We start from the raw sequence: 27,934 nt of genomic DNA, 5'->3' as shown, positions 1-27,934 counted from the left end.
GCGGGGCCGGCCTCACCCGGAATGAAAACAAACGGCGGCCGCCGCCGCATCCGGGCATTCGGCGGGTCGCGGTTGGCGCGGCGGTGGCGCAGGTGAGGAGACGGCGGCCGAGCGTCCAGTCGCAGACCCGGGTCTCAGCCGCGCCGCCTGGCGCCCCCGCTCCCCTGGCGCGACCCGGACGCCAACCCCGTGTGGGTCGGGCGCGACCGCAGCGGCGGGAGGTGGGCGCCCTGCGCGGAGGCTCAGCCGGGACTGGGGTCGGTGGGCCGGGGCTTCAGGCATTTCGCCGCGCCCTAGGTTTGCTCTGGGCTGGGCTGAGGTGCTGGGTATTTAAGAAGAAGATTGAATAGTGTCTTTGGAGGGAGAAAGAGAAGTATATGTATATATTAAAATTAATTAGCCATACAAAAAGCCTGAGTCATAACACTGTAATTCCAGATATGCCATTTGGGATTTATTTGCAAAGACAGATTTTCTTTGCTGTTTAATGAGAAAACACTGTTTATTTTCTCCAACCTTGACGATCTGATTCTGTATTTCTCACCTCCTTCCCATACTCTTATTTTTTAATACAAGATTCTTGTAATAGTCTGCCTAAGAGAAAAATTAATGTATTTTGAATGAATATATATATAGATATATATTTGAAAAGCTCTGGGGAAAGGTAGCGTTGATGGATTTATTACAAAAGTGAAAGTGAAATTTTAAGGGAACGTTTTATACCTTTTCGCTTTCAGTTTAGAGCAGTAGTACTAATGAATTTCTGCTTTTGGTGGGGGGCTGTGTTGCCGAACATTGTGTGGCATCCATGAAACGTTCAGTTCTCCAGTTAAAATCGGAAACTGATTTATTAAACCTTTTTCCCTTTTGATTTGATTTAAAATATGTATCCTCGTTTGTCTGGAAGTGAAATTTTGTAAGTTTCAAGACAGTGGTGTAATCTTTTTTCAAACATAAGTGGTGGTTCATAGACCCTCCTTGCTGTTTATTTGCTGGTTGGGTGGAGTGTGGGCTGCACACTAGATTTAGGAAATCCCTTGAGACTTTGGTCAGGTAGCTACTTGGATGGCAGAGGGCTGTGCATTCAGCCTTCCAGATAGCTTGGCTCCAGTAAATGGCCCTCTCCCCACAAGTGACACTTTAGTGGGAATTTCTGAACATTTACGAGTAGAGAACTAACTTTGTGTAGTGGTCCTGTAAGTTATTTGTGTTTGGAAAGCTAATGCTCGTAAGTGCTAATATGCTTTCTGTGTGAGAAGCAGTTTATTAGTGCTTGAAAACCTGGGGTTCTTTTGTAGGTTACCTGGATGCACACAGCCCCCTCTTTGATGTGTTTTTTTTCTTTATGCCTTTTCTCCCCACTATCCTGATTACTCTCTTTCTTGCCTCCAAATTGATATAAAATAGATTTGAACTTTCTTTTAAAACACTTGTTTATGGAATACACTTAAGTTCTCAAACTTGATTTAAAAATCCGGTGAATTGAGTTTTGGGGAGTGTGGAATACGGGCCCTGAATAAAAAAAAGGAAAGTTACTTATCTAGGTTACATTAACTCTTTTTTTATTTTATTTTATTTTTTCTTGCGGTACGCGGGCCTCTCACTGTTGTAGCCTCTCCCGTTGCGGAGCGCAGGCTCCGGACGTGCAGGCTCAGCGGCCATGGCTGACGGGCCCAGCCGCTCGGCGGCATGTGGGATCTTCCCGGACCGGGGCACGAACCCGCGTCCCCTGCATCGGCAGGCAGACTCTCAACCACTGCGCCACCAGGGAAGCCCTACATTAACTCTTACATATTTTTTCACTCTCTAGAATGTGTCTTCATCCTTCAGGAGTAATAACTTTTGACTTTTCTTACTGCTTATCTGTTTTGGCTGTACTGCCCCTGTCAGCTGTTTGATTCTCTAGCAGCCTCACTCACCCCTTTGAATTGGTGTGCTAGTGAAGGTTGAGTAGACAACTCCATTGCTGTGTGTGATTCTTTGGGAGAGAGTAGTTACATGCACAGGACAGAGAAGCAGCAAGGGATTTTGCGATAGAAGGCAGAATCCAATGGTCCAGTGTTGTAGGCGGAAGTCCCAGTGCTAGTTATGGTGCTGCCTAATTTTGCATCCTTGATCGAGTCATTTTACAAACTTGGGCCTTGGTTTTCTCATCTGTAAAATGGTGACCCAGCCGGTATTGATTTGAATAGTATATGTAGATTTGCTTTCATGCTTTATCACAAAATAGCATGCATAACTTGTCTAGTATTGTAAACACTAAATTTTTAATTTTAAAAATTCAGATATAGAAAATATTTATTATTGATAGTTCATGGTTCAAGCTAGCTTTTCTTCATGTTTACCTGCCAAGGTGTTTGGTCTTTTGTGTTGAAATAGCCAACATACAGGAGAATTGATAAGCTCTCTGCATCGAATTGTTTAAGTTCACTACTTTAGGGATTTATCTTATCTTTTCTTTTAGAGAATAATAGCAGGTTAAGAAATAGAAAAGTGTAATAAACCTTGCTACATATTAGCAACTTTGAAATATGCATTTTTATGTAATATATATAATTGCATATGTAATATATATTTCAGTCTGTATGTAATATATATATATCTTTTAGACAAGCCTGGAGCTAGTTAAAACCTAATCTGAAAGTAATTTAGATTAAACTGGAGAAGGAGGAGTGGAGGAGACCTCTGCTTACTCTACAAAACCCGTCAGTGTATTAGGTAAGTTATAAAACACTTTGAAATGTGGCATGGGGTATCATTGACGTACTGTTTTGCTTTCAAGGATGGCGCAAAAGAAATATCTCCAAGCAAAATTGACCCAGTTTTTAAGGGAAGACAGAATTCAACTCTGGAAACCTCCATATACAGATGAAAATAAAAAAGTTGGTTTGGCATTGAAGGTATTTTTCTTTTAAGACATTAATAATTAGTAGTGTTGTAAGTCTCCTTGGTAAGTAAGATTCTGAAGTCACCAGAAATTGCCAGGCACAACCAGGTAAACTTTTGGCATAACCAAAAACATTAGTGAAAAGCAGGTTCCCACATTTTATTAGCAGTTGGCAAGCTTATTTTTATTTAAAAAGATTTTATTTATATGAGAATGGTATCTATTTTGGCATATATCATTTCTAATACCTTCACGATATTACCTAAGTTTATTAATCTGGGTGTTCCTGCTAGCGGGGCAGTTCCAGTGCCAGAAGCTTAGTGTGTGACCTGTTCAGGGTTAGTGTCCTGGTGGGTTCTCAGCTCTCCTTGCTACTGTGGTCTGCTGTAAAACAATGCTTCCCTCCCCCAGCTTTGTTTACACTATGGCTATCTGTTCATTTTTCCAAAATATATTTTCCTAATAATTATGCCTTGGTTTTTTATGGTATCATCAGAAATGGCATCATTTTACATAAGTGAAACTTCTAGAAATTGAAGTTTGCCTGCCTTTTGAAGCTGAGGAACATTAATCATTTTTGATAGAAATCTATTATATTGGAATATCCTAGAATGTACTTCTCTGTTTTCTCAGTCTGAGTATACTGAGATAAACAGTGTAACATTTATCAAGGACTAAGGATTGTCAGAAGGGCATCCAATTGTCCTGTGTTGTGACACAATGACGTGCTTGGGAGGTGATAGCTGTGTCAGGGTCTTAGAGTTTTCCTGTCTCTCTTGTTCCTGACAGGACTCACTTTTTAGTTTTTGCAAACCTTCTGATCTTTCTTCTGAATTTGCTTGTTATAATTTCTTGGCTTAGAAACTAGGTGTGGCATAATAAGAAAGCTGTTTTCTGTCCCCAGTTCCTGGCACGGAGCTCCTAAAACCCTTGGAAATTCCCGAGTGGTAAGGGTGACGGGGGCATCTTCTGTTCTAAGAGGCAGCTCTTTGGAGAGAGCTTCAGGGTGGGCCTGCTCACCTAAAAGACCAGACTTTGATTAGAAGCTTGGAACTTTCAGCCCTACCCTCCAACCTCTGGTGAGGGCAGAGGGCTGGAGATCAAGCTCCTCACCACCGGCCAGTGATTTTATCAATCGTGCCTACAAAATGGAGCCTTCATAAAAACCCTTAAATGATGGATTTTGGGAGCTTCCAGATTGACAGACCCGTCCATGCGCCAGAGAGTAGCACACTCCAGCTCCACAGGAACAGAAGCTCCTGCACTCTGGACCCTTCCAGACTTTGCCATATGTACCTCTCCTTCTAGATGTTCATTTGTACTCTTTATAATAAACTATAATAATAAGTAGAGCATTTTCCTGAGTCCTGTGGAATTGTTCTAGCAAATTACCAAGCCTGAAGGGGTAGGGGTTGTAGGGACCCTTGACTTTGTAGCCAAGTCAGACAGAAGTGTGAGTAACCTGGGGACCCGATACCTGGTGCCTGAAATGAAGGCAGACTTGTGGGATTGAGCCCTTAGCCTGTGGAGTCTGCCTCTAACTCCAGATCGTTAGTGACAGAATTGAATTGAATTGTAGGACATCCAGTTGGTGTCAGAATTGGTTGGTGTCAGGAGGGGGAACAAAACCCTCACTGGGTAATTATGTTTATGTTTTCTAGAGAATTACAGAAAGTTTTGTTTTTTGTTTTTGTTTTTTTAATTTATGTATTTTATTTATTTATTTTTGGCTGTGTTGGGTCTTAGTTGGTAAGCACGGGCTTTCTCTGATTGCGGTGAGCGGGGGCCACTCTTCTTTGTGGTGCATTGGCTTCTCATTGTGGTGGCTTCTCTTGTTGCGGCGCACGGGCTCTAGGCACGCGGGCCTCAGTAGTTGTGGCCCACGGGCTCTAGAGCGCAGGCTCAGTAGTTGCGGCACACAGGCGTAGTTGCTCCGTGGCCTGTGGGATCTTCCCAGACCAGGGCTCGAACCCGTGTCCCCTGCATTGGCAGGCAGATTCTTAACCCCTGTGCCACCAGGGAAGTCCTCTGATCTGTTTTGTAACTTATGTGTATCATGAACATCTCCCCTGTTATAAATATATACTTACACCATCATATAACCTGACTTGTTCTCACAAGTTAGAAAAACTAGAATGTTCTCTGTGTTTTTGGTTTCTTTGTCCCCACCCTTTAGTGGTATTGAACAGTTCATTATTCCTTAAAATAATTGTGTATATACTGCTGTTACATAAGTCACAGCCCACCTTGCTTTTCCCCCCTAGCATAATCTCAACTGGTCTTACTTTCTCTTTTGGGCCTATTTTCCTGTCCTTTCCTGGTTTTGATGTTTCCCTGGGTCCTCTCTAAACTCCACACCTCTCAAGATGTCAAGCCACAGTCTGGATTTCACTATAACAGGGGGGACCACCACTCATTAGTTATTTTGCCTTAGAGTCCCACGTGCACTGTTTTGTTTTATACTCTTTTTTTTTGAGTTGGTACTGTATTGATCTGTGTTTTTAAATTTTTCTTCATAGGACCTTGCCAAGAAGTACTCTGACAAGCTAGAATGTTGTGAAAATGAAGTAGAAAAGATAATAGAAGAAATACGTTGCAAAGCGGTGGAGCGCGGCACAGGCAATGAGCACTATAGAGCAACAGGAATCGCTGCGATCGAAGTCTTCTTACCTCCGCGGGTGAAAAAAGTGAGCAGTTTCCCCAAATTTACAGTTACTAATGCTTAGTTAACTTAGTGATGCAATTAAATAAATTATGACTTCTTTTTGAAGATACAATCCAAAGATAAAATTCTTTTCAGTTACTTTACATGTTGAACATTTACTAACTAAAAGTCAATTTTATGGATTCTTAAGCTGGAACGTTTGCAAAGTAGTCTGGCCTGCAGGCTTCGCAGAGCCGTGTGTCACATTCTTACCTTTTCTAGAGTTTGAATGAACATTTAGCAAAAATGGGGAATAAAAGATTACTTCAGATTTTCTAAAACTGTGTGCAGTAGGACACATCACAAAGGAATTCGTCTTTTTTTTCTATGCCAGTGGAAGCCAGAGGCATAGCTGAGCGCCCAAGCAGGGCCACCATAACCTGGGCCACCTGTGTCAGGGCCACGTCCTCAGTAGTTGAAGTCCAAAAATGTTACTGAGGCAGGGCACCCAAGGGTGCCTCTTCAGACTGATCAATGTTAATTATTCTCAGAAGAAATGAAAATAAGTGTGTATAAGAGTTACCATATGACCCAGCTATTTTACTCCAAGAGGAATGAACACTACGTCTGCACAAAAACTTGTACGTGACCGTTTGTAGCAGCTCAGTTCACAGTAGCCAAAAGGTGGAAACAACCCAGATGTCTGTCGGTGGATAAATGGAGTGCACCCATACAATGAATATTATTCAGCCATAAAAAGGAACGAAGTACCGATACTCTACAACGTGACTGAACCTCAAAAACATTATGAAAGAAGCCAGACACAAAAAGCCACATGTTGTGTTGTTCCATTGATATGAAATATCTAGAGTAGGCGAATCCATAGAGACAGAAAATATATTCATGGTTGTCTGGGGTGGGGGAAGCGGAGGGAATAGGAGGTATGGCACATGTTTGGTTGGGGAGATGGTGAAAATGTTCTGAAATTTGATTATGATAATGGCTGTATAACTCTGTAAATATACTAGAAACCATTGACTCTTATACTTTTAGACAGGGAACTTTAAGGTGTGTAAGTTACATCTCTATAAAGCTGTTAAAAATTTCTAGGAAAAACAAAGAGCTTTATTAGAAGAAGGAAATTATATATGTATCTATCTCAGAATGCCAGTTTGGCAATTTAAAGGGCACTATGTATATACAGCACTCTTCATTGCTAGTATCAAGTACCTGGGAAACCAGACCACCAGTCAGAAAGCTGATTGGTGAGTATGGAATCAGAGCAGATGATATGCATGGTCTCATAGGTGTCCCTGGTGGTCCCATATTTTCTTCTGAAGCCCAGCCATCCGAGAAGAAAAGGTTCCAAGAGCACATCTTGCTGCTCCCTCCTCGGTGGGAGCGCTGAAGGGACTACCTCTTTTGCTTACTGAGCTGGCCCTCGTGCCAGAGGTTGTGGGATGGGTCCTTGTGGAGCAGAAGCCGGCTCCCTTGAGTAGACTGGGGACGAACCCCGCTGAGCAGCTGACGTTCCCCCAGAGGCTGAAGCCCTGCCTGTGGTGCCACACTGCTGCCCCCTTGAGGACTTCCGGGTCACAGGGTCAGCACACGTCAGGTTTTGTTCAATAGCTTCATGCTAGGCATGCGAGTATTTACATCATCTGATATCAACCTGTCTGGTTTTATAGGCAGAATAAAAGCTCCAAAAAGTGTCAAATTCAAGTGCATTTTATTTGTCTTATTTTTAAATAGGATAGGAAAAACTTGTTGGAGACCCGACTGCATGTCACTGGCAGAGAACTGAGGTCTAAGTAAGTATCTGTGTGCCCTGTGCCCCAGGTGCTCTTAGCTCTTTTACACCCGCTCATTTGATCCTCCCTGGCTATCCTGTAAGAGAGATGGGGCAGGTATGATTATCGTCACTGAATGGAAGGGAAAATTGAGGCTTTGAGGCTGAAGGACTTATTCAGGCTCACACTGGCATTTAAGGGCAAAGTGAGAACTCAGGACTTGCATCAGTCTCCTTCACTTCCTGGTGTAACTTGAGATCAGGTGGGAACTCTGGATGCATGTACTTGATACGTGTTTGAATCAATGAATGAGTGATAGAAATAGGAGACAGCCTGATATTGGCCAGATCATTAGTTTTGAATTTTATTCCTTAATGCACTAATAGCTTGCTGTGGTGTTCAGTGAAGTATTTCAGCCAGTTTCAGGCTGTTGGCCCATTTGTAAAAAGAAAAAAAATACCTGCCTGTCACATACCAGTGAAAATCTAACTTTTGAGACCTGGTCAATTACTTCATCTACTTGTGTATTTTTAAATGGTAAGTATTTTGAATACCTCCAGGGATAGCCAGTCAGTGTTTCTTAAAGTGATTCTTCTCATTTTCTTCTTTGGTCTACATCAGGGCTGTTAGGGATGGATTCAGGAAGCATCATTCATTCAACACACGATGAGCAGAAGATTGTGTGGAACAACTGCCCCTATTATGGGCTCCTTCAAGGAGACCGCAGAAGGTATAGAGGATGGATTTTCTCCTGACATGCAGCTAGGGCCCTCCTGCTCAAACAGATACACAGCACCAGTGGTCTCTACTTCACAAGGAAGCAAACAGTAAAACAGATAGTTTACAAAAGGACATTGTCTCTGACACAGTTTCAAATAACCATCTAGTAAGCTGACTTTATCTGAAGTAATGTTGTGAGTCAGTAAATTGGAATACTGGGTGTTTCTGAGAAGAATGTATAAAATAGCTATCATGATTAAAATCTATTTAATGGATAATAAATAAAAAATTTGGTTACCTATAGTTTTCTGGTTTATTTTACAGAATAGCTGAAACCTTTGGATTTCAAGAAAATTATATCAAAATTGTCATAAATAAGAAACAACTTCAACTAGGTATGTTATGGCAAAGTATGCAGAATTTTTAAATCAAGTAAATAGAGAAATAATGACTTTATATCTTTTTTTCACACTCTTCCTCTGTTCAAAAATTTTGGGTGGCTTTATCATATATATAATGCAAAACCAATTATTTTAGAGTTTACTAAAATAAAAATGTAAAGCAGGAAGCAACTTTTCCAAAGATACTCAGTACAGGTCTGATGAAATGTTACAGAATGGAAGTCTAGGCGTGCTGAAAGCAAAATAGAGTTTCTAGTAAATTCTCCGTGAGGGAGAAGAGCTGAAGCTGAGTGAAGACGGGGAGGAGGCTGTGGTGGGGAGCGCTCCAGACAGAGAGCCTCGTGTTAGAGCTCCATCGTGTGAATTCGAGGGATTGAAGAGGTCCAGTATGGCTGAGTGTAGTAGGTGAGCAGAGAGTAGTGCTTTTTGAGGATGGAGGGCCAGGCAGAGAGGCCACATTGTAAAGATTATAGTGGTGGTTCTTAACCAAGGGTGATTTTGCCACCCAGGGGACATTTGGCGATGTCCAGAGACATTTCGGGTTGTCATGACTTGGTAGCAGGGGGCCAGGGGAGGTTGTGCTCGTAACAGTTAATGGGAAGAGACCAGGGATGGTGCTGAACATCAAGGCACCGAACGGTCCCCACAACAGAGACTTAATGCAGCTCACGATGCCAGTCGTGCTGCTGAGGAGCCCTGGACTGGAGCCTTACTCAGTATTAGAGGGCTTCTCTCTAGAGAGGTGGGAAGCCATTGATGCTGGGGAGTAGACACAATTATGTTTGTGTTTCAGAGATCACTTCGGCTGCAGTAGGGGAATGGATGTGAAGGAGACACGAATGGGCTTGGGAGACCAGTTAGCTATGCAGCAGTTCGGGCCAGCACTGTAGTCTGGTTGGTTTCCAGTAGGTTCCTGTGGCCTGCAGAGGGTCAGGTTCACATCCCTCCTGATGTAATGCAGGCTCCACAGCCTAGCCCTAGTCGTCCTTTCCAGCATCACCTCTAGCCATTCCCTGTTACCTGTTTTAGATATCTTTGCACTGTTTGTCATCTCATCTCTATGTTAATTAGTTTGTGGTGTCCTTCACTGGGCAGAGATCCTTGATTTTGATGTTATCAAATCCATCAGTTTTTCACCTTATTGTTTGTGTTTTAAGAAGTTCTTTCCTCAAGCCCAGGGCTGCATGGATAGTCTCAGGAGAGGTTTTTGTTTGTTAGTTTGTTTGTTGTTGTGGCTTTAAAATCTAGTAAGATGAGTCTCCCTCTTGGCTCTTCTTTATCATGGTAACTTGGCCATTGATGGATCTTTATTTTTCTGGTTTTTTTTTAAATTATCAATTTATTTTTGGCTGTGTTGGGTCTTCGTTGCTGTGCATGGGCTTCCTCTAGTTGCGGCGAGCGGGGGCTACTCTTCATTGTGGTGCGTAGGCTTCTCATTGCGGTGGCTTCTCATTGTGGAGCATGGGCTCTAGGCGTGCAGGCTTCAGTAGTTGTGGCTCGCGGGCTCTAGAGCGCAGGCTCGGTAGTTGTGGCGCACGGGCTTAGTTGCTCCACGGCATGTGGGATCTTCCCGGACCAGGGCTCGAACCCATGTCCCCTGCGTTGGCAGGCGGACTCTTAAACCACTGTGCCACCAAGGAAGTCCTTTATTTTTCAATATAAATGTTAGAATGGTTGTCGAGTTTCTAAATATATATATGTGTATGTATATGAATGTGTGTCCAACTAGAGTTTTCCGAAATGTGTTCAAATTTATATGCTTATAGTTCATAATATTATTTTGGTATTTTATAATGTTTGCTATCTATATTTACCCTTTTTCGTTTTGTTTGTTGTTTTTTTGCATCTTTGACTTAATTTTTGTTAGGTTTGTATATTTGATTAATTTTTTTCATAGAGCCAGCTTTTGATTTTGTTCATATTCTCTTTCATTCTGTTCCAGTGACTTCTCCCTCTGTCTTTATTCCCATTTTGTATATGAGGACGTGGACGATAAGTGGTTCACTCAGAGCTATAGGGTTAAGAAGGGATGGATGGAACCCAAGGTGTTTGTTTTTACCCACTTCAGTAAATTACCTCTCACAGTGCACCGCTGCACTCTGGCCTCCAGTCCATTGCTGAGAACTGGATTATATCTCCAGCTAGAGGGTGGGAGAATTCATGTCTCTCTCTGTAGTAGATTCTCAAACAGTTGATTGCTTTCGTTTGATCTTAATGACGAGAATAAAGAAAATTACAAAGGATTAATTTAGTCAGCTCATTTTCACTGGCTGATTTTAACCAGTGCTTAACAATAACATAGGTAAACAGCCAAATTTAAACATCTTCTTACCAATCATGTGGCATGGTGGTTTGCAAGTGCTGACGCAGGCTTAAGAATTCCATTTAGCATAGAAGATGGCCTATTACCCAGTAAATTTAATGACTCTTTTTATAACATGCATTTCTGATTTTGACAGGGAAAACACTTGAGGAACAGGGAGTGACCCACAATGTAAAAGCTATGGTGCTCGAACTAAAACAGTCTGAAGAGGATGTGAGAAAAAACTCCCAGGTTGAAGAAGAAGAGCAGAACGAAGCCAAACAAAAAGAGAAAAGAATTCAGAGGACTAAGAGAGGCCTGGAGATACTGGCAGAGAGAGGTACACAGAGCTTCAGGCTTTTCGCTCAAGTCCTCAAAGGTGGCAGCAAATCACGCAGATGGGCCCGGGGCGTGCGTGGGAGGGGAGTATCACGTTTCTTGTTGGCCTTTCTTCCCCTACAGTCTAACATTTTTAATGTCACCATCATTGCTTTTTAACATTGAACTAATGGAGTTCCTTTTGGCTTTGTTGCAGCTGAGATGGTGGTGGATCCAGAAACCACACCATACTTAGACATAGCTAACCAGACGGGCCGATCAATCAGAATCCCTCCATCAGAAAGAAAAGTAAGTACTGTAAGAAATTTATGGCTTGTTCTTTGATCTGCTGTCAGAACAGAAGTGGTTTTCTATTTATTTTATCTTGGAATGTTATTATAAAGGATTAGAAACAGCTTTCAGTTTCCAGCTCATAAACAGAACATGACCATATGATGAGCACTGCATCTGGCCAGCTCACCCTGTGAGTTTCAGTGCCTGAGTACAGAACGGCAGGACCTCACTGTCCTGGAGCAGTGGCTTCCTGTGGCAGTGTTTGTTTTGCTGTAGCTTATTTTACTTGGGGGCCACATTCCCTAAGGGATGGATCAGAAGAGGGGGCTGGGGTGCCTAGGTAGTTTGGGAAAAGTGTGACAGATGATTCTGCCATCTCTTCCCCTGTCTCTCCACAGCCCTGTTCTCTAATTTGGAGTAAGGGGGAAGTGGTTTTACCTTTGAACATATCCAAGGGGGTCTTTCTAGCAGCATCTACAACTTGGCCCATGAGATCAGTCTCTGAGCTGGATGGAGTCCAGTAGCTTCTTATATGAAAAGCTTTAGTGACTGTGGGTCAAGTTAATTTTAATTTTTGGTCTTTAAAGGACACTTTTGAGTAGGTTTCACTGTATGGTTTCACTATATAATTATGGATTTAAAATTAAGGATTAAAGTTAAGTTTTAATAAGAGAACTTTGTAACTCTCATTGAATTGATTTTTTTATGGCAACTATTTGCCCACTGCAGATATTACATTCGTATATTAAATGATGATATTTAGATCTTTAGGGGAAACCTTTACAAAATCGAATTATATACAAATTCAAATCTAAAAATATTAATGAACTTTAAAGAAATTTGGATCACCTTGCAAAAATTGTTTTAGAAATGCTACAGTTGACAAATACTTCAGAAAAAAACCTGATTAAGAATAGAGAGGGGCTTCCCTGGTGGCGCAGTGGTTGCGAGTCCGCCTGCCAATGCAGAGGACACGGGTTCGTGCCCCGGTCCGGGAAGATCCCACATGCCGCGGAGCGGCTGGGCCCGAGAGTCATGGCCGCTGAGCCTGCGCGTCCGGAGCCTGCGCTCCGCAACGGGAGAGGCCACAGCAGTGAGAGGCCCGCGTACCGAAAAAAAAAAAAAAAAAGTTCGTGCCCCCGTCCGGGAGGATCCCACGTGCCGCGGAGCGGCTGGGCCCGTGAGCCATGGCCGCTGGGCCTGCACATCTGGAGCCTGTGCTCTGCAATGGGAGAGGCCACAACAGTGAGAGGCCTGCGTACCGCAAAAAAAAAAAAAAAATAGAGAGTGAAATGAATGCTCTTTTCAGAAAGGATACAGTCATTACTGGCTTTTTTTTTTTATATGTTTAGTCTTAGGGATACTAGAAATAGATCTAGATCAGCCAATTCTAAAATAAAGTGATGAAAACGAAGGGACAGGTGCCAGTTCTGACCATTTCAGCCATGTTAAATTGAGTTCTTGGTTTCAGTGTTTAAATGAAATGAAGGTTTAATTCTGTTTTCCTTAATTTTGGCTTTTAGATTTAGTTGTGATCTTGAGTTTTTTGTCTGTTTGTTTTCACATTATTTGATTTCTTTAGACTTAATATGCTTTTAATATAATTCGTTTTATTATAGTTTAAAGTGATGTTTTTTTAAATCCTTATTTTTTCCTAGGCCCTTATGTTAGCTATGGGATATCACGAGAAAGGCAGAGCTTTCCTGAAAAGAAAAGAATATGGAATAGCCTTGCCATGTCTGTTGGACGCTGACAAATATTTCTGGTAGGCGCTTTTGTACTTGGTGAATGCCAGTTTGAAGGAGGATGACAATTATACACAGCACCCTTCCCCCACCCCGTGCACTTCAGACTTCAGATTTTCACCCAAGATGGTTAACGTAAAAGAGTAGTTATGGTGCAGGCTGATTTGTGAACTGTTTCTCCCCGTCGCATTTCTAATTGCTCTCTCTTCCCCGTAAAGAATTTTATAAACATATGCACTTATTTTTTTACAACAAGCATGTAGGGTATCATGTCTCTTTCTTACGACATGTTGTCAGCCTGAACTGCCCATTATACGGTCCCTGTCCACTTTTCACTTGACGATTTTGGTGTAGATGTTGATGAGCGTTGCCCAAATCCGTTGTTTCGTTAGGCGCTCCAAAGTGGTGATAACTCATTATTCCTTCTGCATTTACTGCTGGAATTCATTTGAAAAATATTTTTCCTTATCAGCTGTTTGGTCCTCCTAAGGTACAACTTGTACAGAAAGACAGAATAAAATGCTGGGTTCTTTCTCTTTATTTTCTTGTTTTCAGAATAAATGAGTTGCTTCCCTAGAGATGACATCACCGGTGAGGTTTCCCTGCCTTTTTTTTTTTCTTTTAAGTATCAGTATGAGCTCATGGATTTTAACACATTTGATACACTTCACACCTCAGAGCTTAAATTGGCTGTCTTCAGCTGGCAGGTGGTCCTGCATCCCTTTGACCCGATCCTGGGGTAATCTTTGTAGTCTCTACTGTCTCGTGCCCAGAGCTGGTCCAGACTCATCCTGAATATTTCCTGCCCCAGAGCAACAGCCAGCACTTTCTCAAGGGCTCCTGGTTCCTCTTAATGGGAAACAGTACTGAGAAGCTATAATCCAGGCAGATGAAATATTTGAAAAATAGACTCGATGTTTGAAATATTCAAAAGGTAACAACATCAGTGTTATTTTCTTTTCCGTTGTGAGGAATTCCCAATATATACAGTACATTCAAGAAGATAAATGTAAGAATATATAGTTTGCCAGCTGTATTGGCAGCACCCTTATGCCTTAAGTGAACAAACTTAAATTTAAGCAAAAAGGGGGATTTATTGTCTAAAATATTTGGGAGGAGGGGGCAAAGCTGAAAGTAGCCAGAACAACGGCTTGGTGCCTCTCTGGTTTTCCTCCTCTGCCTCTTTGTCTCTGCTTTTTTCTGAGTGTCAGTTTTATTCTCTTCTGCTGCAGGTAGCAGTGCAGGCTGTAACTTAGGTCCTTAAATTGAGGTAAATTTTTTATTCCCTTCCATAATTGTTTCTAACTTTTTATTATGGAAAATTTCAAACATATAAAAATAGCAACTAAGATAATGAGTTCCCATACACTTATAATCCAGCTTCAGCAGTTACTGAGACATGGTTGATCTTGATTTGTCTGTATGAGCCTTTCTCCATCTTTTTACCTTGGACACCTCCTTGAAATCATTTTCAGGTTTCAGGGAGACCCTGAATAAAAATAACTCCCTCTTCCGTTCCCAGTACGTTAACATGTTCAGTGAGTAGTAGACATAATAATCCAATAATAATTGTCAGGGCCTTTTTCAGCAGAAAATACTGTTTTTTTCTACTGGGGATTTGTTTATTCAGGTCACCTTACTAGCGTAATTTTTGTGCGCCTTCCCTCTGCTCGTAAAGGAGATCAACTCTAATGCAAGTAAGCGGTGGAGGTAGAAAAAACTTAAGTTGTTCTTCTTCCTTTGCCCCTTGATGTTTTTCCTGCCTTCTCCAGTAGGCTCAAAGTTCTATCACGGCTTTCTTTTGTACATCTTGTGGTATGGTATGTAGTATGACTGAGAGTAGTTTCTTTCCCCTATTTAAAGCTAAAAATGTAAGTTCTGCTTTTGGCCAAGATGGAGTAACAGGGACCAGATTTATCCTCTCCCCTGCAACAACTGAAAAGCTGGGCAAAATGTGTAAAAACACTGGTTTTCTGGCAATGCAGGACAGTGGTCCCTGAGGTGGGGAAACAAACGAGCGGAACCCTGCGAATTGTTTCAGCTCACTGCCTGGAGTTCCCAGGCCTCAGTGTGTGGAGGAGAAACCCAGGCAGAGCCTCCTGGTCTCCCCTGAGTGGAAGAGATGGAGCTCGGAATCCAGGGAGGCCACAGTGGTGGGAGGAGAGAGCTGCCTGCGGGAGAGTGCACAGGGTGCCCCTGGAGTCTTCTGCTGAGCGATGGTCAGCAGAGAAGCAGAGAGTTCACGGAGGGCGGATGATAACCTGCGGGAAACGGGGGCATTGGCCAGAGAATTCAGTAGGGTGTGGGAAGAAGGGCTAATTCTGCCCTACAGGCTGCTCTGGTCCCACCTAACAAAGCTTAAAACTAAGCCTTGAGAAGGTCACACCACTCTTTTCAAGTAACATGTTTTTAACTGCATCCCAAGCAACGCTTAATGATATTTATTGAACCCATGTACCAAGAAATATGAAAACAAACTACACACAATCCAGTTCCTTACAGCCAGTAATAAAACTAAAAATGACTTTTTGGCCAACCTTCCTTTTAAAAAAAGCGGATACCTAAGCTTAGCTTACCTTTCTTGAAATTAATATCTTTATTTTATATAAAAAATGTAAAACTCATGAGGCAAGTATAATAAGTTTCTGTTAAATAACTGACTTAACCCAAATGGGATTTAATTTTTCTAAAGCTAGGCTCAGTATATTTTGTTTAAATCAATGTTATACATTGATTTTAATTAATGTTTTTAACATGAAAATTTATTGGCTATTGACGATTAAGGCTACTAAAGCAAAATCAATAAAAATATAAGACACAATTTTATACAAGTCTTTAAATTTTTTTCTGAGTGACATGATCAGGTTCAAATATAGTCCTAACAGTTTCAAAATTATTATATACAGGTGATGTCATGATCTCTTTTATAGGCCTATATATGAATAAAAAGTGTTATTTTTTTTAAACTAAAAGAATGAAATGAACCTCTTTAATGTGAGACCTGTGCTGCGTTTTGGTTTTGGTTTTGGCTGCACAAATACTCAATTCTGGGTCAAACTTATATGCATGATTTTATTTTTAACTGAAAGGAGGCAGTTTCTGTCCTCACTCTTGATGCTTTAGACACAAACAAGCCTGTTCACATGTGTGAGACTTTAAAAACTGGCTAAATGTCCGCTGCTTTCGTGAGAATAGCGGGGTAGGCTTCTCTCCCAGAAACAGAAGGTGTCTACAGGTAGATCAGTACATCTCACCTGGAGTGTAAGATCAGACCATGGTCCATGAACTTCTTCCTCTCCTCTCAATGTCAAGTTCTCAGGCCAAGCAGAAGATTCAGAGAAGGTGCCCCTCACCTGGTCATACATCTGGATGTGTGTGCATGTGTGTAAAATATGGTGTGTATGTTACAAAACGCTCACAAAGAATAGAAATGTTCAAAGAAAGCAACCACAAATAAATAAGAAAATCCTGCTCTGAGAGATTATTCTCATGCCCCAGTGGATTGTCTTGTACATACCCTGGAGTGCAGGCACTCCCCTTAGGAGACTTCTGCTTTAAAGCATAAATGACAGAGACGTCCCTGTCATTTATGGCGCAGTGGTTAAGAATCCGCCTGCCAATGCAGAGGACACGGGTTCAATCCCTGGTCTGGGAAGATCCCACATGCTGCGGAGCGACTAAGCCCGTGCGCCACAACTACTGAGCCTGTGCTCTAGAGCCCACGAGCCACAACTTCTGAGCCCGTGTGCCACAACGACTGAAGCCCATGCGCCTAGAGCCCGTGCTCCACAGCAAGAGAAGCCACTGCAATGAGAAGCCCGCGCACCGCAACGAAGAGTAGCCCCCGCTCGCTGCAACTAGAGAAAGCTGGCACACAGCGACAAAGAGCCAACGCAGCCAAAAATAAATAAATTAAATAAATAAATTTATTCAAGAAAAACATAAATGACAGAATCAGAGCTCTTCCCCGCCCCCCACCCCAAGCAGATTTTGATGGGCAGGATGGGAAGCTTGAGGGCATGAAGGTTTTGTAGTTTTATACCAGAGTAGTCTTACTTTTAGTAGAATACAAACAAAAACAGATGAGATCTTTAAAGTTTGTGAATGTTCCAAATTTTACTTTCTTATTGAAGAGGGTTCAAACCTGAGATCTAGGTTTGCATTATGAAGTTCTAACATAATCACAATTTAAAATCAAAATAAATTATCTCGATGTCCATCTTTGTCAACGTTCCATTGGCTTGCCTGTCTTCTCCCTTTCTCTGTATCTGGGTTCAGCCTGCTGCGACAGCTGCCAAGTAGCATTTAACCTGCACCTGGGCCCCAAGATCAGCTAGGCATTCAGATCCTGGCATCTGTCTGGATTGTTTTTCCCCTGCTTTCATGTGATTGGACATGAATGCCTTGTCAGAGTCTTCATCAATTGAGGCGTTCATAGTAAGTAAGGATTTTTTTTTTTAGTGTGCTTTTAAAGCTTTGGGGTTCTAACTTTGGCTGTATATTAGAATCACCTAGGGGGATTTCAGAAATACAACATCCAGGCCCCACCTCCAGAGGTTTCTGTTATAAGTGATACAGTGGGGTCCCAGCATCAGTATTTCTTAAAAACAAACAAAAATATAGAAAAGGAAAGAAAAATTCCTCACATCCTGGTGATTCTAATTTGCAGTCAGGGTTAGAAACCACTGCTTTAAAGCATGGTCTCCCCACGTTTGCTGAAGGGTTCTGACACAGTGGCCCCGATTTCCGCTTCCTGCCAAGCCTCTTTCCCAACATGGCGAGGGTGTGTGTGTGCGTCTGTCTGTCTGTCTCTCTCCGCCCCCGCCCCCAGGGCAGATGGTGTTGAGCTTCTATTCCTGAGCCCTAACTCCTTTTTTTTTTCCCCATTGGAAGGATTCAGATTATAAATATAGTTCCCTTCATAAACATTGCGATCTCTTAGAGTAGTCTTTGGAAATACACCAAAAACTGGGGAAAAAAATTCCAGTAATTCACAAAAAGGTTTTTACTGCTTTTTGTCAGTGATGCCATTCCCTGTCTTTGGCAGCGAGTGCTGCAGAGAACTGCTGGACACCGTGGACAACTATGCGGTGCTCCAGCTGGACATAGTGTGGGGCTACTTCCGCTTGGGCCAGCTGGAGTGCCTGGACGACGCAGAGAAGAGATTAAACACGGCCCAGAGATGCCTTAACAATTGTTACGGAGAAAATCATCAGAGACTGGTCCACATAAAAGTATGTTGCTGTAATTAGTTTTAGGTATTAGTGAGCCCATTTGTAGAATTTGAGTTCATTCCTGTTCAAGTGTTTAGACTGCTGCCAAAGGTGATTTTTTTGATAGTGGTATGCAGTGTGTTCTTTTTAAGCTATATTTTAAGGGGATTGTTAAACATCTTATAAGTTAGCCTGTGACCAGAGGAACGCAGTTTTCCAGTCACAGAAACCCATCGATCACCGTGACCAGGAGAGCTGGTGACTGTGTTCGTTAGAGTCTAATGAAAGGTTTAAACGCAGAAAATAGACGTTTTGAACAGTGACCGTTCACACGAGTGAGTCACAGCCCCAGAGCTGGGCTTTGCATAAGGATTTTTCTCAGGCAGTTTCCACAGGTCATCAGAATTGGGCCTGGGAATTGCAGGGCAACATAAGAGAGATTCCTGGTTTGGGTTTTTGCATATACTTCCCTCCTGACCAGACAGGGGGCCCCTGTCCTGGGCACCTGGAGATACGTGTTCTGTTTGGGACAGGCGGTGCCGTCGTGCCCTGGGATCCTTACTTTTGCCATCAGCAATAGTGAAGATAGAAGCATTTTAGTAATGCCATTTTGCCCCTGTGGAGATGAAGGGAATTATAAATGTTGAGTATTACAGACCTGTAATGAGAAATAAGACAGTTTTATCTTTTTTTCCCCCAATAATTCTAGGGAAATTGTGGAAAAGAGAAAGTCTTGTTTTTAAGACTTTACTTGCTTCAAGGTATCCGACATTATCACAGTGGAAATGGTGAAGAGGCTTATGAATATCTCAACAAGGTAAGAAAATGGATGCTCCAAGGTTGTGACCATTTTCACCTACTTTGTTTTTTAATCCCCAGAAGGTAAGTAGTTCATAAGCTCCGTGGCGTGTGACTGGTGAGGAAAGTACATCTCCCTCCCATTCCCTCTCCTTCACATAGACTGTAAACACATTTGTATTTGTGAGAGTACAGGCAAGATGCTGTAATAAGGAAACCTCAAAAAGGCAGTGGCTTTAATTGGCTACAAGTTTCCGTTTCTCTCATCTGGCTGTAGAGCTGAGCAGCCAGGGCAGTGGGGCGGCTGGTGTGGCGGCCAGGGTAGCTCCTGTCGGTGCCTCTTCCAGCCGGCAGAGGGAGGGAGAGAGTCTGGGGAGAGCCTCTTTAGAGAGGTGACTCAGGACGTGCTCCTGTCATCTCTGCTACATGCCATTGGCCTAGACCATCTGGCTACACTCAGCTCAAATTCAGGGGACTTTATTACCAAAAAGGAGGAGATGATGGATACCAGCCCCTCCCACAATCCTCAGCCTATTTTCTCATGTTACACTGCGTATAAGTCATGTGAGCAGAGAGGGTGTTGTCTGTTTGCATTTGCACTGGTTGATAATAGGTCACATTTAGAGGTTTTATCTAAAATCTGACACACCCTAATTCACATTGGGTGCAGTCCAATTTCCTTTAGGTTTTAGCTTTGTGTTAAGCTTTAATGTTACTATGGTTACGTGATTCTTATATTTTTCTTTGTCTGTAGGCATGTCAGCTCTTTAAAGAGCTATATATTGATCCATCAAAAGTTCACAGTTTGATGCAGCTGGGATTTAGTGCCCAGGAAGCTCGGCTTGGCCTAAGGGCATGTGACGGGAACGTGGACCACGCGGCTGCCCACATCACCAACCGCAGAGAGGTACCTCAATGTGGTCTTGGTAACGCTTGATTGAGGCCTTTGCCTTTGAGTAGGTGTGAAACTTGAGGCAATAGCAAAATTACTTCCAAAGTGCCTTAGCTCTCAGATATGAAAGAACAGAAAAAGACAATTCCGTAGTAGGTATTATTAACAAGGAACTCTTTATTGCTTCAGACTTGGAAGTCAGGAGAAAACCTTGTCTTTTTTAATTGCATCAGTTTTCAGACAGTGCAGTTTCCTTCATTTTATTCTTGCTGTGGTGGCAGGTAGCTCATAAGTACAGTTATCCAAGCAGTCTTCTCTCTCTCTCTCTCTTTTTTAATCATAGTATATTTCTAGAAACCATTTTAAAGGGGTCTGTGTTTTCCAGGGAGCCATTGTTACAGTTCAGGATGTCATTCTTGCCTGGAAACATGAGTCAAATCATATGAACAATTAACATTATGTTATAAAAGCAAAGATTCAGGGCCTTCCCCGGTGGTGCAGTGGTTGAGAATCTGCGTGCCAGCCAATGCAGGGGACACGGGTTCGAGCCCTGGTCTGGGAAGATCCCACATGCCGCGGAGCAGCTAGGCCCGTGAGCCACAACTACTGAGCCTGCGCGTCTGGAGCCTGTGCTCCGCAACAAGAGAGGCCGCGATAGTGAGAGGCCCGCGCACCGCGATGAAGAGTGGCCCCCGCTTCCCACAACTAGAGAAAGCCCTCGCACAGAAACGACCCAACACAGACAAAAATTAATTAATTAATTAATTTTTTTTTTAAAGCAAAGATTCAAAACTATAATCATTTAAAACAATTAGAGATAAGTACAGTTAGAAAAAAACTTTAGAATTTCAGAGTTGGAAGGAATGTTACCATATCGAATATGGTAGTTTTACAAATGAGGAAAACAGGCTCAGAGGTTGTCTTTTCCAGGGTCATGGGTCAAATTGGTGGCAAAACCTGAACTAAGACTCTGGTTTTCTCCTGTACTTTCTAATTCCCATCTGAGAATAGCATTCTGAGTTTTTACAGAAGGTTCTGAAAAGCCAAGAGATATTATAAAATGGTAAAAGTTACCACTTCACTTCCTAACTTTTTATAAATAGCAAAGATAAGTGTTTTTTAAAAAAAGAGTGGTGTCCTATCAGATGTGCATTTAATGAATTAAACTATAAGCCCTTGGAGAAAATAAAAAAACAATAGTGTGTATAGTGCAGTTGACCCTGCTCACTCTTCCACTCAGTGGATGTGTAGTTGGCATGCTTTTGGTTGAAGGCAACAAATTCAGATTGGCTTGAACACCCGATGAAGAGCGTAGGGAGGGACTCACTGGCCTACTTAACTGTAAAGAGCCCAGAGGAGGCCTGGGTCTCAGGTTAGTTGATTCAGTGGCTTCGCCCTGTCGCTGAGTTCCGCTTTCTGTCTCTCTGCCTCCTCTGTGTTACCGGGGTCATCCCATCACACCAAGAGCACGGTCCGCATCCCAGAATCCTCAGAGACCTTCTGAGCTGCTCACTGATTGGCCACCTTTGAGCCGGTCGCCGTGGCCAGGGGAATGCCGAGACCTGACTGGCTTGAGCCTGTCTGCTTGGCTTAGGCTGGTCAGGGCCTACTCGGGGAACCAGTCAGCTTCCCACAGCCTAGGGAGGGCTGGGCTGGCTGCTGGGGAGGCCAGCTCCGAGTCCCATAGCACGTGAGCTCCCGTGAACCTGCTGTCCTCTCAGCTCCCGGAGCTCCGCCTTTGAACGTCTCACTGAGTAGAGGGTAATAGGTGATTCCTGAAAGTTTGACTTTTTTGTACATCGTGGCCCTGAGTACAGGCCAGTTTCTCATCTGACAAAAGGAACAGACTAATGAAACTGAGGTTACTTTACAGTGCTGAAGTGTTCCGAGGCCGTGAGAGCAGCGTGGCGGCCTTCCTGAGAGATGTTCAGTCATTTTGCCTGTACACAGCCGTGACTCTAGAACCCAGTGCGCTCACAGCATTTGACCCTACTGTGTCGATAAGATTTCACAATGCAATGCTTCTTGTCATTTCCTTGGTTTATTTTCCTAATTCTAGTATAAAGAGAAATATCATGTGTATCTACATGGTTAAGAGAAAACTGACTTAGGTATTTGTAATAAGGAAAAAGTGTTCTTTGAGGCCCCAACTTTGTGTCAGCTCTGAGGCCCGTGTCTGCTGGCTGGCTGGCTGGGAGGGTCTTTCTCTGCTTGAATGGTATTCGTGCTTCTTATTAGCCTTTTGAAATATAAGTGGAAGAAGCTGGAATTGCGAGCAGAGGATGGGACGGGGTAGAGGCATTTTACATGGTGTGTACGTGTGAATGAAAGCGGAAGTGTGAGTGCTGCGGACTACTTCCGCCGGCCCGTGTGGGTCTTGTGGTGAAGCGGGGAGGTCAGCCGGGAGCCGGAGCCCCAGAGCGCGGGCGGAGCCGCAGGAGCGCTGGCGCCTGGCTGGGTGCGGGGAGGGGCCGCTGCGGGACTGGAGCAGGTGCGTGAGCTGCCGGGCCTGTGCGGACGGGTTCGGAGTCGGGGAGACTGGCCCGGAGGAGGCAGCTAGAGGGCGCGGTGGGGGTGCGGACCGCGGCCCCGGGGTAGGGGGTGGGCGGCGGGCTGGCAGAGCTGCCCAGCCATCGTTAGCCCCGCTTGCTCACAGGTAGGTTCTCCACTGTTGTAAACAGGGAATTACAGGCTGAGGTTGTCTTCATCCCTGGAAATGTTGTGGGCAGTCACCCCTTCTGCCTAGTCCTACTGCCAGCTGGGAGTGTTTGGTTCCGTGGCGAGGATGCCTTTCTTCTCCTAAGAGGTGAGGCCGTGTTCTTGCTGTAAGAATGTGGAGGGGACCCTTGTTGCTTGGACTGAGCCATGGAGGTAGGAGGAGACACATCAAAGGAAAAAGCTGTTTTCTCTGCTGTTCTCCGTGTTGGGCCGAGGGCTGACCGTTTCTAGAATGTGCAGAAGCCGTCTCTCTGCTCTGCTGTCGGTGATGACCTTGACTGGGTCACCTAACTGTCTTGAGAGATTTCTGTCTTCTCATTGGCAAAATGATGAGGTTGGATTCAGTTAGTGGTTTTCAAACCTGTTTTAGTTTTATTGTTTTAATCAGCAGAGATCCTTTTAAAATGATACTTGTGGGAATTCCCTGGTGGTCCGGTGGTTAGATCTCGGCGCTTTCACTGCCGGGGAGATCCCTGGTCGGGGAACTGAGATCCCACAAGCCGCACGGCTCAGCCAAAAAATAGATAAATAAATAGAAATAAAATAAAGTGATACTTGTTTTCAAAACAATCTCAGAACTCCCCTGATGAGGGCTGGGGTGGGAGAGGAGAAGAGACTGAATCTGTGGCCTTCCTCAGGCTCTTGGAGCAACGCCAGGCACCTCTGAGACTCAGGGTTGAGAACCACGGGGGTAGGTGACCTGTCACCTGGCGTTGAGCATTCTTGGGGTTTTAAGTGGACTAAGTTCTTGCTACCCAGGGAGTGGTGGGTGGATCGGTAGCTTGGGCGCCATCTAGGACCCACCCAGCTCCTCCACGGCCCCCACGTTCAGAGTCACATTTCGGTAAGATCCCAGGTGACTCAGCAGAGGCTGAGAAGCCCTCCCACCCATGCAGGAAGCTCCTCCCCCGCTTCCTAGAAGAAGGCACGCCCACCTCTCTGTGGGTCCGCAGGATGTGCCTGCTGGTTCCCAGTGGCCTGTTCCGGTGCCAGGTGGTGGTCCCCGAGGTGCTGTCTTCCCTCCCTGGACAGACGTCCCTGGCTCCCGCTGGGCTTCCCCACGAGCAGCACACCCCTGGTCTCTGCCCTAGTGGCCCTCATGCTGGGCGGGACGGGGAGAGAGGGGGTCACCTCTCCTTGTGGTTTTCACTTTGCCTGGTGACCCCGAGAATCCTACAGAGCATAGATTGAGAAGGCTTTCTACAAAACCGCAATCCCTAACTTGGTGACTCTGCTGTTTTCCTAAAGAAATTGGACCAAATAAGGAAGGAGGAAAAAGAGAAGAAAAGACGCCGCCTGGAGAACATAAACTATTTGAAAGGAATGGGCTACTCCGCTCGCGCAGCCAAGCAGGCACTCCACCAGGCCAGCGGGAACCTGGAGGAGGCCCTGCAGGTAACCCCTCCCCGGCCTCTGGCCTCCCTGAGCAGCCCTGCTCCCAACCCAGGTGCCACCCCTCCACTTCTTCGTTGAAGCTGCTCTCTTGTCCTTCCTGACGCCAGGAGCCCCGCGGCTGCGGGCCTTCCTCTTCATTCCTGGTTTGGATCTAAGGGTCACAGCTCTCTTGTTCTCAGACCCGGTGGCAGAGTCAGAATGACGAGCCCCACCCACCTCAGTGCCTGTCCACGGTTCCGCAGGGCCCACAAGGCAGGAACTTTGATGAGGTTTCTGTTCGCAACAGGAGTTTAAGAGTAAGGTGGAAGAAAAGAAAGGTGATTGAAGTTTTAATATAATTTTTTGAATTAAAATGTTTTCTTTGAATATTTAGTTTTATTATTTAGTCAATAGTACATGTTGGCAAAGGGGCTTTTTAAAGAAGTCCTCAGAAGTGACTAAACAGGTTGGGATCCAGAGTAGTGGTAACTCTGCCCGGGTCCACGTCCTCTCCAATTTTTGTTCCAGGAGCAGACAGGATACTTAATGAGGTAGGCGCCGTGCTGAGTCTCAGCGGACATGACGCCTGCCCTGGGGGAGCCCACAGGCTAGTGGGGAGACAGACGCAGAGAGCACAGTGGCATAAGGGCTACCATGTGGGAGCACAGCACAGAGGGGAGCAGGGGCTGCAAGCTGAGCTGGGGGGCGGGTCACGGGAGGGGGCCCAGCAGACGGAGGAGAAGCGGGAGCAGCGCCAAGGGCTGAAGCATGAAGCCGGGGGAGTTGAGCCCCGGGGTTGCCGAGGCCTGGGTTACACCTGCTGGAGGTGGGGCGGGGTGGGAAATGGCCAGAGACGGGGCTGGACAGGTAGGCAGGGGCCAGGCAGGCCGCGTCACCTTGTTTGCCCTGCTTAGGAGTTCACTCACACTGAATCCTGCAGGCAGTGGGGAGCCTGCTCTACCTTTGCCTTTTATTCTTAAGACCTCCCGTCCTATTCTTCAGAGGTCCCCATCAGTCGGTCTGTTAACCCTTGGACAGCATGGGTTTGAACTGCGTGGGTCCACTTATGCGTGGACCTTTTTCAGTAGTAAATACCGTATATAGTACTACACGATCTGCGGATGCAGAGCAACTGGATACCGAGAGCCCACAGTAAGTTACACTTGGGTTTTCCACTGAGATGAGGGTCAGCGCCCCTAACTCCTGCATTGTGCAAGGGTCGACTGAATTTTTAAATATATGTATTAATATATTTTTTTAATTCAAAAATGTTATTTGAATATCTAATTTGATTTCTTAGAGAAATTTAAAAATTCTGAATATGCGGAGGGACTGATGGGGCTCAAAACTAGTTTTAATTATACAAATAGTACATAAATACATTTGATCGATATAGAAGTATTTAGTGTTAAAAGGGAAGTTCCCCAAAAGGGCTTTATAAGGTTAAGAGTAAGTATCATGTGACAGAGAAATCAAGTGTCCAAAGAACTCTGCTCTTCTTGACACTGTAAACCTAGAGCATGTCGCCGTCCAAAGAGAAGTCACGTTGGGCAGCGCTGGACTGCTTACAGCTTTCCGTTTGTAGCCCTTTATGACCGCGTCGCCCCTAAAGCTGAGCTGCAGCTTCTGTTTTCTTGGAATCCTTCCGCCTGCTCTCTCAAATCTTTCCTGCTTCCTCAGATGCGATCTTTTGGCCTGAATAACCTTGTTCATCCTCCAGACCTCAACTCAGACACGAGCTTTGGCGGGAGCCGCCTTTGAACAGCAGCCTCTCCAGCCCCAGCCTGTTCAGGGGTCCCTTTTCTCTGCTTCCACAGCAGCCTGAGCCCTGCCCACCACAGTTTCCTACACCTGTCTGTGTGCCCCACGGCGGTGCCCGCCTGGCACGCGACAGGCGCTCAGTCTCCGCCCGAGTGACCGGGCGGACGTTAGTGATGGGTAACGGGTGTCCCCGTACGTTTTCAGATTCTTCTCAGCCATCCTCAGATGTGGTGGTTAAACGATGCTGGTCCGGAAACCAACAGCCCTCAAGAAAGTCCTTCTCGGGAAACCATTGACCAAGTAAGTGCAAGCGCCTTGTGCCCTTCTCCGCCCGTACAGCCTCGTGTGGGGCCGCCTGGCGGGACAGGCTGGCGGCCAGGCAGGGCCGAGTCCTTGGCTCCCTGGGCTCCAGGTGAGACCGGCCCGCCCGAGGGCGCAGCCTCCGTGCAGCAGTTGCAGCGGGTGGAAGCGGGGCCCAGGCATTTCCTTCAGAGTAGGAAACACAGGGAAGCAACGGGAAGGTTTTCTTCGGGCTTTTGTCCTCTTTTCTACACACGCCTCTTCGTGCGTCGCCTCCCGTGCCTGTCAGCCCGCTCCCCTGCCTGTGACCTGCAGGGATGTCACTGTGGTGACTGTCCACGTGTGCCCCCCGTCACGTTAGCCTGCCTAGTGTGCTGCAGACACGTAGCTAAGGGGCCCGGCGACAACGAGGTCTGTGCACGCAGCGCTTCCCCTGGCTCGCGAGCCGGCTGCCTTTCGGAGGTGACGGGGCACCGACGTGGCCGCCTCAGGTCTTCCTCCTTCCTTTGCAAGCCGCCTCGGGCGCACGTTAGCGCGGGCAGGCCGGTGGTACGCGCGTGCGGTGCGCTTTAGGAACGCGTGCCCCCGAGACCTGGCTCTCGCGGCCCCGCGGCGCGCCGTGTGGCCTGGGCCCTCGCCAGTGCCGCCCCGCCTTCTCCCAGCTGGTGTACATGGGCTTCGACGCGGCAGCGGCCGAGGCAGCCCTGAGGGTGTTCAGGGGAAACGTCCAGCTGGCGGCCCAGACCCTCGCGCACAACGGTGGAAGCCTTCCTCCTGACCTGCAGCTCTCGGCGGAAGACTCTTCAGCAACGCCACCCACATCCCCGTCCGATTCTGCAGGTGGGTCTGCGGTCTCTGAAGACCGACTGGGAGGGAGGGTCTGCCCGAGCGGAAGCCGGCAGGCGGGGCGTGTGCCTTCGCGGGGGCCGCGAGGGGCGTTCGCGGGCGTGCACGCTTCGGGCTGCTCGGGCGCTGTGGCGCGGGAGGGCCGAGCTGGAGCTGACATGGGTCCCTTTGGTCCCCGTGGAGGTTTCTCTTTCTGTCCTCCTCCCTCAGCTTCCCTGTTGCTGCACTTCTTTACTGCAGGGACCTCTAGCGCCTCAACAGATGAAGATATGGAGACAGAGGCTGTGAATGAAATCCTGGAAGATATTCCAGAACACGAAGAAGATTACCTTGACTCAACTCTGGAAGACGAAGAAATTATTATTGCAGAGTACTTATCCTATGTAGAAAGTATAAAGTCAGCAGCAAAGAGAAACTAAATGATGAACAGAAGTTACTAAGTTTCTGCTTATAAATTCTATCATCATGAAAAGTGTAATGCAGGTCTTTCTTTTTTTCTTACGTTTTATCTGATTTTGCTCCAGAGTGCTTCCTACCTGGGGGTGGGAGGGGTAGGCGGGGAACAGGGATGTAAAGAGTAAGAGACTTGGTGGGGTCGGGGGGCAGGTGCCGGTCTCCAGGGTCCGTCTTGGGAACTGAGCTGCCTCTGGCCTGATCTTGCAGTTCCCAGCTGCCTTCAGGTTCTGCAACCCTAATGCCACCCTCCCTGCTCCTTTTTTTCCCCACCCAGAAATGGGAAGGACTGGGATAGGGTGGCTGCTAGGGAAGGGATCCAGGAGGAGCTCATGGGAGCGAAAGCTGGTCCTGTCTCCCCCTCTTCATCCTGCCCTCCTGAGCCCACTGCTCGATCGTCTCCTCCTTCCCGCGATGCACCTCTGCCTTCCTGCTTCAGCCTCTCTGCCCTCCTGCTTCAGCCTCTCTGCCCTCCTGC

The 27,934-nt window shown here is 45.5% G+C and overlaps 1 protein-coding gene across 1 annotated transcript; it reads left to right on the top strand.

Moving 5' to 3' along the window:
• On the top strand, positions 1-27,473 carry NUB1 (negative regulator of ubiquitin like proteins 1). Its single transcript, XM_028489574.2, has 15 exons — positions 1-92; positions 2,783-2,900; positions 5,407-5,574; positions 7,284-7,342; positions 8,366-8,436; positions 10,902-11,084; positions 11,280-11,371; positions 13,015-13,121; positions 18,149-18,335; positions 19,024-19,131; positions 19,867-20,019; positions 23,971-24,117; positions 26,062-26,157; positions 26,820-26,997; positions 27,244-27,473. The coding sequence occupies exons 1-15, from the start codon at positions 22-24 to the stop codon at positions 27,420-27,422; spliced, it is 1,917 nt and encodes a 638-aa protein (XP_028345375.2). The 5' UTR covers positions 1-21; the 3' UTR covers positions 27,423-27,473.
• The last annotated feature ends 461 nt before the right edge of the window (positions 27,474-27,934 follow it).

Source organism: Physeter macrocephalus, chromosome 5 (assembly GCF_002837175.3).
Source record: "Physeter macrocephalus isolate SW-GA chromosome 5, ASM283717v5, whole genome shotgun sequence".
Lineage (NCBI taxonomy): Eukaryota > Metazoa > Chordata > Mammalia > Artiodactyla > Physeteridae > Physeter > Physeter macrocephalus.
The sequence above is the reverse complement of the archived record's forward strand: the minus strand, read 5'-3'. Positions and strand labels throughout refer to the sequence as shown.